General features: G+C 39.6%; 1 protein-coding gene across 4 annotated transcripts in view; it reads left to right on the top strand.

Moving 5' to 3' along the window:
- The window catches only part of LOC136833728 (uncharacterized), a 53,756-nt gene that overhangs the window by 16,941 nt on the left and 21,267 nt on the right, over positions 1-15,548 (top strand). For all 4 annotated transcript variants that reach the window (XM_067095941.1, XM_067095943.1, XM_067095942.1 and 1 more), the window contains 4 exons: positions 581-764; positions 5,878-6,036; positions 7,206-7,310; positions 7,577-7,798. In XM_067095941.1, the coding sequence (XP_066952042.1) occupies positions 581-764; positions 5,878-6,036; positions 7,206-7,310; positions 7,577-7,798 (670 nt within the window). The remainder of the gene's footprint in view (positions 1-580; positions 765-5,877; positions 6,037-7,205; positions 7,311-7,576; positions 7,799-15,548) is intronic.

Here is a 15,548-nt window from a genome sequence, read left to right as displayed (position 1 = left end):
CTTTCAACTTCCCATGGAAGATACAGAAAATTTGTTAGAATTTTCTTCTTATACCATGTGCATTTGTACATCTTCCCCTTTCCAGTAATGTGTTTTTTTTTATTGGCCGATCGTAAAGATTTCCCAGTCTCGGGGTGTTGTTAATGCATATTTACCCCATCCTGTAAGGAATAAGAAACCTTCTGTGCTTTGAAAGTCCACAGAAGATGGTTCTTCTTAATTCATATGTTATGGGATTAATGTGGCAGTGATATTGTCTAGTTTGGAACTGTCGTCTGTTGAATCCATTAGCTTATTAGCAGAAAAAAAGGTTCTAATTGATTTTTGTGTGATGGTATTAATTATGAAAAGTAATGAAAACTTGGAAGTCCTTAAGAAAATGTTAATGTGCTTATATCCTGTTAATCTTGCATGTGGTTTGTTTAAAGAGCACACCTCTGAGATAGCTAGATGATATGAACATTATACTGTATTGTGAGACTCTCCATCTTTGCTGGAAATTGGTTAATGAAATCTTGATATATGTGCCTGATTAGAAGAGTTATTGTATTGTAAAGGATAATATATATGTTCTTTGCAGGGATAGACTTAGTCCTGAAGATTCAAAGAAATTGGAAGAATATGGAAAAGCTACTATACTTTACTCAGACTACGATAGGGATCTTCGATGGACACTAGGAGTTCCCTCTGCCATCAATATACTTGTCCTTTTGCCCCTTGTTTTAGCTAAATTATGTTCCAGGAAGATCTCTTCAACAACTATGGTAAGTTTTATGTACCGAATACCTTGTTCACTGAGATTTAGACTCTTTTCCATGAAGTACATGTATTGTGCTTATGCAGTAAGGTGATTAGTGATGTCATTTCCCTTCTTCCATATGAACCCCTTCCCAATTACTGGTTCCTTTGCTTGGGGAGGTGGTTAAGGGGCTAAAAGTAAGGGTTTGTTGCCGAATGCCCTGCTCTTTATGGGACAGTCTCCTCTAACTGTAAATCCTTATTTTAGTGTGACTCTTTCTCATTATCATTTTCCTCCTATTCCATATTTACAAGTTTTCTTTCAACTTACTGTTCATTCTCTCATTCTGTTACAGGTTCATAATCCCTTATCCAAAACCCTTGTTGCCAGCCATGTTTCGGTTTTTGGATTTTCTCAGGTTTCAGTAAATACACAAACAGTTTATTTTCAACAAAGATGTTCTTTAAAGCTAAAAAATATACAGCATCAGAAAGAAGTGATATTTGCATATGTACTCTTGTATCATCCAATCTTGTATGTCATGTGATCCATAAAATTTTGTCCCAAAACATAGTTTCATCACAATAATTGCGTATACTGTAGTGAGAGATGCATTTTTGGTAGATTGCACAAGGCTATGCTTAATGTGCCAGTTTCCTTTTTGGTAGATTATATTAGGCTAGGTATTCTTATGCTTGTCACAGTTTTGGTAGATTCCATTGATAATGCATATTATATCCAAGTTAGCTTTTAACTGACTAACAGGCTTAGAAGCAAAAGTTCAGTAAGTTAAATGCAAATCATCTTACATTCAACCAGGCTTACCATACTTGTGGCTTGCCTAAGAATTCATTACCGTTTCGTAATAAGCAACCGCTTATTATTATGTGCAAAACACTGGCATAGACAACAGCAAGTACTGACAAATGATTCGAGAAACTGTTGTTTGCCAATATTAGTTACGGTAACTATCATCGAGAAACAGCTGTTTTGCCGATGTTAGCTAACATAACTAACACAAGGCTATTAAGAGTTGCCTTATACTTGTCGACTTGTTATAAATGTTCTCATTTTTAATGGCGATTTCCATAAATAAAACTGAAATAATTTTTTTTTTTGCCTTTCAAGCAGTGGGGAAGAAGTGTTAAGAAGTATACCACTAAGTTCAAGGTTGTAGGTGTGGCTAAAGAAACTAATAATTTGCAAGCTGCAAAACATTTTGTAAGATTAATTATGGAAAAAAGGTATCTGAATTACATTTCATTTAGTAACTAATGGCAGTGATGGTGATGGTATAACATAATCAGCTGATGATTTTAAGAATCTCAGTATAGTACCAGAATGGAAATGATGCATAATCTATTTGACTTTAGCAAAGGGTTATCTGCTGGTGTAACAACCTAACTGGGGCCAGTATCTCTCTCTCTCTCTCTCTCTCTCTCTCTCTCTCTCTCTCTCTCTCTCTCTCTCTCTCTCTCTCTCTCTCTCAGACAGACACAAACACACACACACGTTCAAAATTTGGTGTTGGAAGTCACGTGATGCGAGAGGGTATACATAGTAAATACATAACTTTTCATATTAAGTGGGACTATAAATGACATTACATTTCATCATTCTTAATACCTTAATAATGACAAAAACAAATTTCGGATACTAGAGCTTTTAGGTTTTTAGAATTTCAGATAAAGGATTGTAAACCTGTACTTAGTTCAACTGTGGTTTCCCCTAGTTAAATTTTTAAATTTTTTTTTTAATCATTCTTTGTATGTAATATACTTTCCCAGTATTTATCTTTCTGTCTAATCTGTGTCAACTCCCTTTTTACACTGCCTTGATTAATAAAAATTAAAATACATACTTTCCCAATATTTATTTTGCTGTCTAACCTCTCGAAACCCCTATTATTCACTGTCTTGGTTATTGAGGAAAGATGCCTTTGCTGGGATTTTTTTTTAAGCCAATAATGGTAGCTGTGGTGGTCTCATCAATCATCCTGTAATGTTTGGACCCAAGAGGTGTCATTGTGCTAGACATTGATGTCAGGGCCAGGACACTCTTAGAATTGCTTCATGGATTCCAGGGGTGTACTGACTGGTAATGTGACTAGGAATTTTGTTTGGCTTTCCTGCTTAGATGATTAGAGTTGGGGTGATTGTATTGATGTTATGCTGCCAGTTTCAATAAGTGGGCATGCCGTACACTTGAGCTGCCCTAGTCATGTTGGTACCATTCCTTCACCGTTGGGACACTTGAGGGTCAGCTCTTATTGGTGTCATTGGTGAAGGATTGAGCAGCATGAAAGGCTAGCGGACTCTTTTTATAATTTTCATTTTTTTTTTATCTTCTTCATGAATACAGTTATTGTTTGCTGAGAGCTACAGTGCATCATAAAACACAAGTAGGAAGCCATGTTGGAGGTCATGTATTTGTTACCTATGACGTTCCACATATGATAGTAAACCTGCAAAGTCCGTTCCACTTAGTAGCAGTGCAAATCTACCTTCACAAAAGTATACATACCATGTATGCTCTTATCAGATATGATGATATGGTTGAACTGATTAACATTGTTGTTCAAACATGTCTTCCAGCTCAGAAGCATAGATAGTAGACCTCCTCTGTGGCAAAATGTCTTAGCCAATTAAAAAGGAAATACCATTGCATCACTTACAGAAAATGAAGACATTGGGTTACTTAACATTTGTGAACCCAGACATCTTCGAATGCAAACTGAGACTGTCATGTATTTACCTCTGGATTGCAATCTCCGATTCCCTTTTCTGCCTTGAGTCAGAGAACTTTGGACAATTGGCATACAAATTATCATTCACCTATTTTTATCAATACTAGTAGCCTGCCAATACAAAGATCAGCGAACTGCTGTTGCTACAGACAAGCTCAGCAGTAGAACCTAGGTTCCTCTTGGATTGGTCTCTTCATTTGCAAGTTTTCAAGGAACTATGGCAGCTGTGGCAATCCTCAGTAGTAGACTTGTTTGCGACAAGCCTTAAGAACTAGATTCTGACTTATTGCTCAGCATTTATGGATCTAGCAGTCAAGAGAATAGACCCTTTCACACATCCAGTGGATGTGGAATGATTTGGAGCAGTCCTTAACAACACTTGGCCACAGTAGGATTTCAGAACCACCTGGTACTTGGGTAGACATTCCCAGGGGCAGGAGTCTCCTTTGATAAAAAAAAGTTTGCCAGCTTTACTTTCACAAATTTCACAGGAACTTGGACATACCAAAGCTTCACATGTGGAGGTCATTCAAGCAAGGTCTCACAGTTAAGAGATTTTAGCTGAAACAGTTGAAGTTATCACCAAGCTGTTTAGGGTCTCAACACTTCTCAGCACTTGACCTCTACCAATCCAAGCGAAACCTGTTCTATAATTGGGTTAGTGACAGGGACAGTGATTCTGTCAGTGCTTCCATGCAGGTTGTAGTGCTCATACTGTTATTTCTAAAATTTAGAACCAAGTATCTGTCTCTCCTGTCAAAGGTTATAGGTCTTATCTGTCTCAGGTCTTTGAGCTCTATGGAGTTTACTTTGTTCTTCAGTTGAAATGAATAGGTTAAGTAAACATTATGAAAAGCCGTTACATATGAAATCAGTTAAGCATATAAATGGAATCTTTCTTTAGTATTGATCTTCCTCTTGGCATTTTCATCTTTGAAATGGATTGGCAAACTGCATTTTGCTATAGGGAGGTAACTCATATGAGGAACTGGCATTTTAAAGACTGCCTTTTGCAGCTGACTTAGCAAAGCCCACAGTTCAAGTCACTAAGACCAATCCATAACTCTTTTTGGCATTGTATTGCTTTCTTCCTAGGCTTGAAGATAAAGATCTCATATGTCTAGTCATGTTTACCTTCATAGAACCAGAGACTCAACTGGAGGTGCTTTCCGGTTTCTCTCCACAGACAGCAGTAAGGAGCATTTAACCAAAATACATATTTCTCATCACTCAAAAAGATTTTGCGCTAAGATACACTAATGCTGTACTACTTTTAAATCCAGTACATAACCTTATATTTCAGATGTGTAAAAGGTGAAAATCTGTATATTATTGGCTCTTGAGTTATGGAGAACTCCAGTTACTACACTATTCACTTAAGCTCAAGCTAAGAGTTCTTGAGTCACTTCACCACTTTCCTAATTTTCTCTGTGGAAGTCAGTTATCCTCATATTTAGTACAGTTTGATGACTGCTCTCCCTCTGCTGCCAAGCTTTGGAATTCTTCCCCTGCATATGTTTTTCCTGGCTTTTTTTAATGAGCTTCCCCATCCCACGTTTCAGATTTGCCTTGGGCTTGTATTAGATAAGGGGATTTGGTTGTCGGTTCTACTGGCCTTTGAATTTTAAAGAAAAATGTTGTGATACAGATTGTTCGTTGCAAAATTCTTCCTGTTTTAGTGCAAAACATAAAATTGAAATTGATTTTTACCTCTTGTGTACAGTAATTGGTTGAACTAATTTTTTTGGTTATATTTTATAATATATGTCTGATTTTATTAAATGTAATAATTGTGTTGAGAATTATGTTCCCCTTCTTATAAAACTTTTTGAGGAAGTGAATGTTGACTTTACCTTATTTATTTGTATTTTATCAGTCATAAACAACACAGAGCCATCACATCTCCAAACCAGAAGTGCACAGCACAACAGAGTAAAGTCTTTTTTTTAATATAAACATTTATTTTTTTGTTTGATTTCTATAGTATTTTGACAATATACAGTATATTGTACAGTAATTAAATAAAAAAAAACATAAAATCATCCATTTTTGCCTGGACTTTTTAATATGTATGTAATATTTAGATTTTTACAGCACTTGACCTAAACAGAATTAACCTTAATTCGAGAGGACATAGAAATGTGTTGTTTTAAGAGTACAGTAGTATCTGTGGAAGTAGAGATAAACGTTGACACTGTACAGTATTAGAGGAGATTCAGGACTGAAAAAGTAAAGTACAGTAAAAACTACCAGACAGAATACAAATACTTTCTTATTTCAAAGATTGTCATTTTTGCTCATTGTTTTTTCAGCACCACTTTCATATTTTCCATAAAACAGACTTCTCAGTGTATTACCATACTTCATAGTATACCTCTTTTCTTTGTTACAGGGCTTGTATAGCAATATGGTTTTGTGGGCGATAAATTTGTCAGGATTTATCTTTGCCCAGAATATGATTTCATCATATAGCATGGTTAAGGGCTTTAATAGCCATTACCTGATACTTATTTCCTTGCAACTTAGTATGCTGATGATCATCACGTTTCAGGTAAGATTTACTGTAGAACAGTACTATTAAAAAAAATTATTAACCACTTAGGTATACAGGCAGTCCCTGGTTATCAGCGGGGTTGTGTTCTGAGGGTGTGATGATAACCGAAAATCTGTGATTTTCGGCAGGCGCTTTTTAAACGATTTTCAGGGCTTATTGGCACCAAAAAGCGCCGATTTTCGGTTATCGACACCTCTGTTACGTATGTATCAGCGCCAATACCCAATGATCGGCACCGATAAGCGGAAGTCGGCGATTTTTGCCAACGAAAATTGCTGATTTTCGTTGCTAAACAAGCGCTGTAAAACCGGATCGCCATTAACCAAGCCCACCGTTAACCGGGGACTGCCTGTAATAGCTTTATCATGATACATAGAAACATTTTAGCAAGATGCCAACTTTTTGAGAATCAAAGGAAGTAACATTTTGTATATGCTTCTCAAAACTGATAATAGCAAAATCTTAATAATAGTCACTGAAATTTAAAACCACCATTTAAATGTAAATCAGGATACAAAGGCAAAAGTGTTCTGAGTTACTAACTATTGTACTTTGAGTTTTATAAGAGTTAAGCTTCATGCCCCAAAGTCTCTTCCATTCAAGAATATGTGCCAGCTCTCTGTTCAAGGCTTCTGCAATCACAGAGTTGAGTGCAGAAAGGAACAACAACTAGAAGATGGCATCATCGCCATATGCAATCAGTTTGTACTTCAGACCTTGCCACATGTCAATAGTATAGGCTAGATAATAAATGGCAAAGGTCCAAGAACAATACCTTGAGGAACACTTGCAATAGTAGTTGATTTATGAGGATTATGCTTTGGTGAAGTGTTCTTTTAGTGAAGGAAAAACTAAGAATTTTTGAAGCAGTCCATATTTTTTTAACATAAGCTTTAAATTTGTGTGGAGGCCTTTGCATTTTTGCAGACTGGAATCTTTCATTGAAGACAAAGGACTAGGTACAGTGATGAGGATATGGTTTATCCTTTTCCAGGATAGCTTACTCTCATTAAAACCACTGCTATTTCATCAAAAGTAGTAGTTGTCACTGTGCAGACAAAAGCAGTGAGCATGATTGTGTGTAAGGGAACCTTAACTGTTTGAAGATTAAAGGAAATATTCTTTTTTCTGATACAGAAAGATCATTTAATTCTACATATTTTCAGGTGCTAATTTCAGCATGGGAATTACACCGCCAAAAGGCTCAGTGGCCAGTTGTCAACTTTTCAAATATTTTCACTCTCAGCACAGTGTTTTTAACAGCAAGAATTGTAAGTGTTATTATTTTACTTTTATAACTTATCTTATTTAATTATCAACACTTTCTTGTCAGTTTATTATTTCTTTGATCCTATTGACTTGCCTTTTGTTATGATGTTTTGATCTTGAATTTTTACTCGTATCTTGGTATGCAAGGTACATGAAAATACTGTAAAAAAAAAATTCAATGAAAGTGAATACGTTCTCAATTTCTTTAAATAATCAATCATTTTTTGAGTTTGTACACATCTTGAGAATAATTAACATTGCCTTTCAGGCCTTGGGGGTGGTCATGATGGATGCCTTCCGGTATTCATCAATATGGAATGGTGCAAATGATCCCAAATATGATATGTTATTGCGTAACAGCTGGAATTCTCCCAGGATTAAGTTTCCAGAGTATTTGGTATACCCTGTTCTTGTTGCAGTTACTTACAATGTGGTTGTGGCGACTGAAAACATGCTTTCCCATCTACTTGGTCATCTCCATAGAAATATGGTAAGCTTTATTTTCACGTTTATTTTTAATATTTGAGCAAACATGTATTTTTTTAGTTTTGTTTTGGAGTTAGTTTATGCTATTGGGAGTAAAAAATTTAATTATGAGAATGTGAGCCGAATTAAGATGTCACAGTTTAAAATGATCATTTGTAGGGTTATTTTTGTAACAGTACAATGTTAGGTTAAATCTGCATTTGTTCCATGAAGAATACATTCTTGAGAGATCTTTGAGAGAGAATTTCTTCACCAGTCATAAAGTTGGAAGGTAACAAAAAGCTGTTCTGCTCTTACTGGGCCCAATCTTATTGTGCTGAAGAAAATCCTAACAGATTGAAGAGTGTTGAAGATCGGTGTGTAAGGGATAATTCCAAAGGTCTGTTGCTATGTCGTAGTTACATAGAGTTACATCATTATTATTATTATTCAGAAGATGAAGCCTATTCATAAAGAACAAAACCCCAAAAATATGGTGTTCACTTGAAAGAAGTAACAGAAGGTAATAAGAAATGCACAAAGAACATACATATCAGTTACTAGAAAATAAAAACTAGATTAACACATTAATGAATAAATAGATAAAAATATAAGTAAATTATAAAATACAAGGAGAGCTGCATTAGGGTAGCGAGGCATTGCATCTTTGCTTGAACTTTTAAGGTTGCAATTGCACAACATCCTCGGGGAGATTGTTCTGCAGCCCAACAGCGTGAGGAATAAAGGACCTCTGGAACTAAGAAGTTTAATAGTGAGGCACATTTTCAGGAAATCTGGTTGCTTTTGGCAGGAAAAGAGGATCAGGGATCAATTGTGAATGTGAAAGATCCCTGTTAAAATACAATTTTGTACATATAACTTACCTGGTAATTATATATATAGCTGTAGTCTCTGACGTCACGGCAGAAAATTGAAAATCGCGGCAGCGCTAATGAATGGTCACGTGATACCCCTTCCCACCGCCCTCTACAGGTGAGTGAGAGGAACCATAACCCAAACTCTTCATATGTTTCTGCCGTGTGGTACCGGTAAGTCGGTTCAACTTAGCAGAGAATTATCGCTGATTTCTAATTACGTTGGACATTGTTGGTGATGTACAATTGTTTGATTTGAATCTTTGGCAGACATTGTTTGTACATATAGCTTTTTCATCCCGTCTTCCTTATTTAGCATTATTCGGACACTGGTCCTCGGTGTATAGGTTTTGTAGAAAAGGGCTGCAAAACTAGATTAAAAAAATTACCATTGACCCTCATTCTGTGTGTTGGGGTGTGAGAGGACAGGTTTGTTAATATCGTTAACCTGTGAAGAATGTAAGAATTTGTCAGGGGAAGAATGGAAGATTTTAAATGCTTATCTGAGAAGGCTTCAAAAGCATGATAGAGCTAGAAAACCTTCAGCTAGGACTTCCTCTTTATCCTCCCGTGATAGTCAGGATGTATCTTTTTCGGTTATTAACCCTGATATTCCTTCTAACAAATCTCCTATCCCAGACCCCGTTATTCCCAGAAAACCCGATAACGTGGCCAGTCTTAAGACGCAGATGGATGCGCGTTTTAGTGTTATGCTTGCTGCCATGGAGCGGATGAGTAAGTCTTTGGTACTAAAAGTGCAGTGTCTTGTGATAGTGCAGTGGAGGAGCTGGCTGTTCGGCCCACTCATTCTCCTAGGCCTGGACCTCTGTCAAACTCCCCAGCACCAGGAGGAGGCAAGTGAAGCCTAAGGGAGGTGAGTGGGACCTGCCCCCCGAGCAGTTGGGTTCACAGTCCTGTTCTCGCTTCCCAGGATGCAGATGTTAGCCATAGAAAAGGCACATCAAGGAGGTGTATGTCTTCTAGTATGTCGAGTGAGGATTCGCCTAAGAGAGGTTGGCGCCTCAAAAGATGTCTCGAGACCATTCAAGAGGTCTAGGTTGGCATCTCCTTTGGCAGTTCCCAAGAAAAGAGTGGCGCTTCAAGATCAACCTCCTTCGTAGTTTTTGGGAGGAGCCCGAATGTTTTTTAATTCCGTTGATTCGGGGGCGAGAGGCAGGTCTTCTTCAGCGCGGAGACGCCACGTAAGAAGAGAGTGAAAAGGATCTTCGCCTGTTGTTGCTGCTTCTGGCGTGATTTGCAAAAAGCGCCACGAAGAACAGACGCCATCCTTCGTTTCGCCTGGCTCATCACGCCATCTACGCCACCCCACGATCCTCCTGGCGCCATGCGCCAAAAATTGTTTCTCCTGGTGAAGAGCAAGCTCCAACACCTGCGGTCTTACGTGCCTCGTTCTGTTCCAAGATTCTCCTTCCAGGAAACCTCTGCCTCAAGATTTGTTTTTGGCGGAAATGATCTGAAAGCTTGATAGCATTCTCGGCTTTGTGGAAAAAAAGTGATCCTTCCGTGAACAAAGAACTGCAAGTTTTCGATTTCTAAGGATGCTCCTTCATCGAATGCGCAGACAGCGATCCTGTGCTGCATTCTCCTAGGAAGACGAATCTTCCTCCATCTAGTTCCTTGGCTCTTTCTCCGATTTCTGGTGGTGATGTTGCTTCGGAATCGGAGGCGGAGGTACAACCAGAGAAAGAGAAGCCGTTATCGAGGATAAGCAACTGCTTCAGTATTTTCTGGAGAATTTTCCTTGAAAAACCTTTTCACCAGTATCCCCAGCTTTCCCGGAATCTCAATACGTTAGCGTGATAATAGGACAGACTCTTCGCTGAAATCTACCAAATTAGTTCTTTCTATTTAGCCAAGAAAGGATTGAAGAAAATGGAGGAGTGGCTTGCAGAGAAGAGGGAACAAGGGAAGACTGTGTTTGTTTTGGCCTTGAAATTGTCGCCAGTGTGGTGGTTGGTATGAGACTGGAGAATCATTTTTCGTTGGGAGTAGCTGCCTCCTCCAAGGAGATCTTGAAGTTTGGTAGATTCGGCCAGGAGGTCCAGGCTCTTAATTCAGCCAAAGTATTCTTTTTCTACATCGGAATTTGATCACCTCTGCAAGAATGCTTTTAAGATTCTGGAAGTTAAGTTTCCTCGATTGGTCGGTTGGAGCTCTTGAAGGAAACTAAAAATTCCACCCTTCAGGACGCATCAGTTCGATTCCCTGATCCGACGTGTTAGCTTGCATCGACAGGAGCATTAGAGATGCGGCTATGGAACTTTCTTCCGTGGTTCACGTTAGGTATTCTCAAGAAACGTGAACTATGGTGTTCTTTCACCACTAAAGGTGTGTCTCGGTCCCAGAAGTCAGCTTTGTTGTTCGCTCCTTTAGATAGGGAAACATCTTTTCCCGAGGGAAATAGTATCTGAGATCGCTCGACTCTTCAACAGATTGGCAATCAAGACTTGCTGGCACAGTCCACCAAGAAGCCTAAACCGTTGCCTTCAACAGTTGAATCGCCCGACAACGCCTTCGGAGAGATCTCAAGGTCATCGGCCCTTTCGTGGAAGAGCCCATCCTAAATTGTTTCAGATCGACAAGAGAGGTCGTTTTGTTGGGAACAGATCAAACCCTCCGACAAGAAGTGAGAGCGCCTCCCTTCACTCACCAGTGAGGAGCCAGACTGTCAGCTTTCTGGACAGTCTGGGAAGAAAGGGAGCAGAACCTTGACAGTCTCGGTATTAAAGGAAGGCTATTCAATTCCATTCTTGAAGGACCCTCCTTTGTCCAGGGAACCAGTGGTCTTAATGGCTTATTCTCTAGACTCAGAGAAATGTTGTGCTCTAGAGAAAGAAGTGTCAGCTTTGCTAGAGAAAGAAGCAATAGAGAAAGTTCTCCCCTTTCTCCCCAGGATTTTACAATCGTCTCTTTGTAGTACCAGGCGTCAGGAGGCTGGAGGCCAGTTCTAGATGTGAGTGCTTTGAACCTGTTTCCCAAAGAAGACAAAGTTTGTGATGGAAACCACTCAATCAATGCTGTCATCCCTTCTTCCAGGAGATTGGATGGTATCCATCGACCTCCAGGATGTCTATTTCCACATCCCAATCCATCCTTTCGAGCAAGTTCTTTGCTTTGTGTTCAAGGGCTAAATAAAAACTGTTTCAGTTCAGAGCAACAGATGTAGCCTTCGGCCTCTGATGACGGCTCCCCCAAGTTTTCACCAGAGTTTTGTCATCAGTGGCGAAGTGGCTACATCTGTTGGGGATCAGAACAGTTTTTATTTAGACGATTGGCTCCTGCGTGGAAGACGAAGGAAAGGTGTGTGAAGGATTTGGAAAAGACTCTTCATCTATGGAAGAATTGGGACTTCTGGAAAATTGGGATGAAGTCACATCTGGTGCCATCTCAAGAATTTGTCTATTTGGGAGTTCAGATGAACTCAGTAGTTTTTCAGGCTTCTCTGTCGGTGGAGAGGGTAGAGTCGTGCCTGTTGAACAACAAAGAGAGTTTCTGAAAAAGACCCAGTGCTCGGCCAACGAGTGGATGAGCCTTCTGGGAAGTTGTCTTCCGCAAAGCAGAACCACTTTTTCTGAGTTTGGGAGACTACATCTAAGGCCCTTCAGTTCTTTTTAAGAGAAGTCTGGGACAGGAAGAAGATGGACTTGTTTGTTTTTCAAATCTCAGAGGAGATAAAGGCAGACCTCAGTTGGTGGAACTCTCCAGAGAAACTTCAGGAAGGAATTTCACTGTTGAGTGAAAGAACCCCAACCTCATTTTGTGTGAACAAACGCTTCAGATCTAGGATGGGGAGCCACGTTGGGCAAGTGGGAAACAGCAGGCCGATGGAAGGAGAACAACTCCGGTGGCACATCAATCTGAAGGAATTAAAGGCCATTCATTTAGCCCTTTTTAGAATTGCCAGCAAGGTGGTGAGGAACCAGGCAGTGATTGTCCAATCAGACAATACAACAGCTCGCAGGACAAAAAAAGCAAGGAGGGACCCACAAAGCTCGCTATACCTGGTACCGAGAGATCTTCTGTTATGGTGAAAAACACCAAACGACGTTTGTTGACAAGGTTCATTCCAGGAAAGCTCAATGTGAGGGCAGACGAGCTAAGCAGGAGCTTTCAATACTCTCAACAGAGTGGATCTTAAATCAAGAAGTTTGCCTCCAACTGTGGAATCTGAATGGGGTCGTCCTCTCATAGATCTGTTTGCCGACCAAGAAGACAACTCAACTGCCTCTTTATTGCTCTCCAGTGATCGGACGATGTGGGGCAGTCTTCGTGGATGCAATGCTGATGGACTGGTCAGGTCTGGACCTTTACGAGAAATCTCCGTTCAAGATGTTGAGAGCAGTTCTAACAAAAATGTTGTCCCACAAGGACATGCGCACGAGACGCTGATTGCTCCGTTTTGGCCAGCAAGGGAATGGTTCCCGGACTTGATAAGTCTTCTCTGCAAGACTTCCTCGATTTTTACCACCCGAGTAGATCTACTCAGACAGCCTCACTTCCGAAGATTTCACGGAGGTCTATCCGCTCTTCAGCTAACTGCGTTCAGACTGTCGAACGTTGCCTCAGAGCTAGAGGTTTTTCAAGGAAGGTCTCTAGAGCCAAGATTCTCCAGACAGTCCTCCACAGCAGTTTATCAAGCTCGAAGTGGTCAGTCTTCAGAGAGTGGTGTAGGAAGACTGGCACATCATCTTCTAAGACCACTTTAGAAGAGATCGGAGACTTCCTCCTGTATCTGAGTGTGGAGAGGAAGCTGGCTTCCTAGTCGATCAAGGGCACAGAGCAATGCTTTTGACAGTCTATAGGCATAAGGGCCTGGATATTTCAAATGACAAGGACTTGTCAGATCTTATCAGATCGTTTGAAACATCCAAGAATTCCAGAGAGATTGGTTTCCTGGAATTTGGATGTGGTCTTGAAATGGCTTGTGGGCAGTAAGTTTGAGCCATTATCGAGTGTTGCTCTTTCAGAGACAGTCACCGAGGAAGACAATCTTCTTGGTAGCTCTGGCTACAGCAAGGAGAGTCAGTGAGTTGCACGCCTAGATAAGAGAATTGGGTTTTCTAGGGTAAGGCAGTCTGTTCTTCATTGTTGAGTTTTTGGCAAAGAATGAGACACCTAAGCCTTGGCCGAGATCCTTTCGATCCCTGGTCTCTCGGATTTGGTGGGACCAGATGAAGAAGAAAGACTTTTATGCCCAGTAAGAGCATTAAAAGTATATTTTGAAAGGACTCAAGCAGTGAGAGGTCCTTCTCCTAATCTTTGGTGTTCTGTGATGGGATCCGAGTAGGCCTCTTTCGAGAAGAATGCTCTTTCCTTCTTTTTGAGAGACCTGATTGTAGAAGCTCACAACCAGGTAGAAGACTTTGCAGCTTCAAATTTCTAAGTTAAAGCACATGAGGTGAGAGGGTCTCAACCTCGTTGTCATATAGGAGGAATCTTTCCTTAGATTCAATTATTCAAGCTACTGGTTTTGGAAATGTAGAGTCAGTGACAGAGGTCTCATTATTTGAGAGAGATTGAGACAATATATGATGGATGCAGTACGTTGGGACAGTTTGTGGTGACTGGCACGGTGTTGGGTAAGGGAATAAAGGAAGTCCATGGCAGATGCATTTCTCTTGCTTAAGGTTAGCGTTGTTGTTTTCTGGGATGTCTGGGGTACATTGTGACTAGGAGTACCCAACAGTCTTACATTTGGGTAATATTTTTAAGGTACAGGTTATTGGTGACACCTTGTTCTATGTGGAGGATACTGCGCCTGGGCAGGGGCATTTATTTGTTGGTTATCATGCATAGTCCACGGTGAGCCCTCGACTGGCATGTAAAGCCCTCCAGCACTTAACCCTCAGGTCTATATACCTAGTTGGTGCAAGTTGAGGATAGCAGATTAAGAGGCAGTATCCATCAAATCAGCTACCTCAACAGGTAAGGAACCATCATTGTGTTTTTATTTTCACAATTGTCTAGACTTTTCATATTAGCTGCCATGGCCCACCTCCATCAAGGTGCCAATCAGCTATATATATAATTACCAGGTAAGTTATATGTACAAAAATGTATTTTTATAATAAAATGAAGTTTTGTACATACTTACCTGGTCCAATTATATAATCAAAGCCCACCCTCCTCCCCTCATGGGCAGGTATGGCATAAACATATGAAGAGTTTGGGTTATGGTTCCTCTCACTCACCTGTAGAGGGCGGTGGGAAGGGGTATCACGTGACCATTCATTAGCGCTGCCGCGATTTTCAATTTTCTGCCGTGACGTCAGAGACTACAGCTATATATATAATTACCAGGTAAGTATGTACAAAACTTCATTTTATTATAAAAATACATATTATGAAAAATTTGAAAACAAGAGGCCATCCATCGATGGTCCAAGTCATAACTGCTTACATAGGGAAACAGAAACCTACCATCACAAACCACTTCATGTAATAGAGATTACATATATTTTTATCTATTCATTTATTAATGTGTTAATCTAGTTCTTATTTTCTAATAACAGATATGTGTCATCTTTGTTCATTTCTCATTACCTTCTGTTACTTCTTTCAAGTGAACACCATATTTTTTGGGTCATGTTCCATATGGATAGGGTTCATCTTCTGAATAGTAATAATAATGATGTATTTCTATGTAACTAACGACATAGCAACAGATTTTTGGAATGATCCCTTCAACTCTCTTCAATCTGTTAGGATTATACTTCAGCACAATAGCATTGAGTCCAATAAGAGAAGAGGCAGACATCCACACCAGAGAATGGTATTCTAGTAGAGGAAGGACAAATGCCTAAAAGAGGTTACATTGATTCTATCACTATTATAAATATGTGAGGCCCTACATACAATACAATACCTAACTTTTGTGCA

Source organism: Macrobrachium rosenbergii, chromosome 52 (genome assembly GCF_040412425.1).
Source record: "Macrobrachium rosenbergii isolate ZJJX-2024 chromosome 52, ASM4041242v1, whole genome shotgun sequence".
NCBI lineage: Eukaryota > Metazoa > Arthropoda > Malacostraca > Decapoda > Palaemonidae > Macrobrachium > Macrobrachium rosenbergii.
The sequence above is the reverse complement of the archived record's forward strand: the minus strand, read 5'-3'. Positions and strand labels throughout refer to the sequence as shown.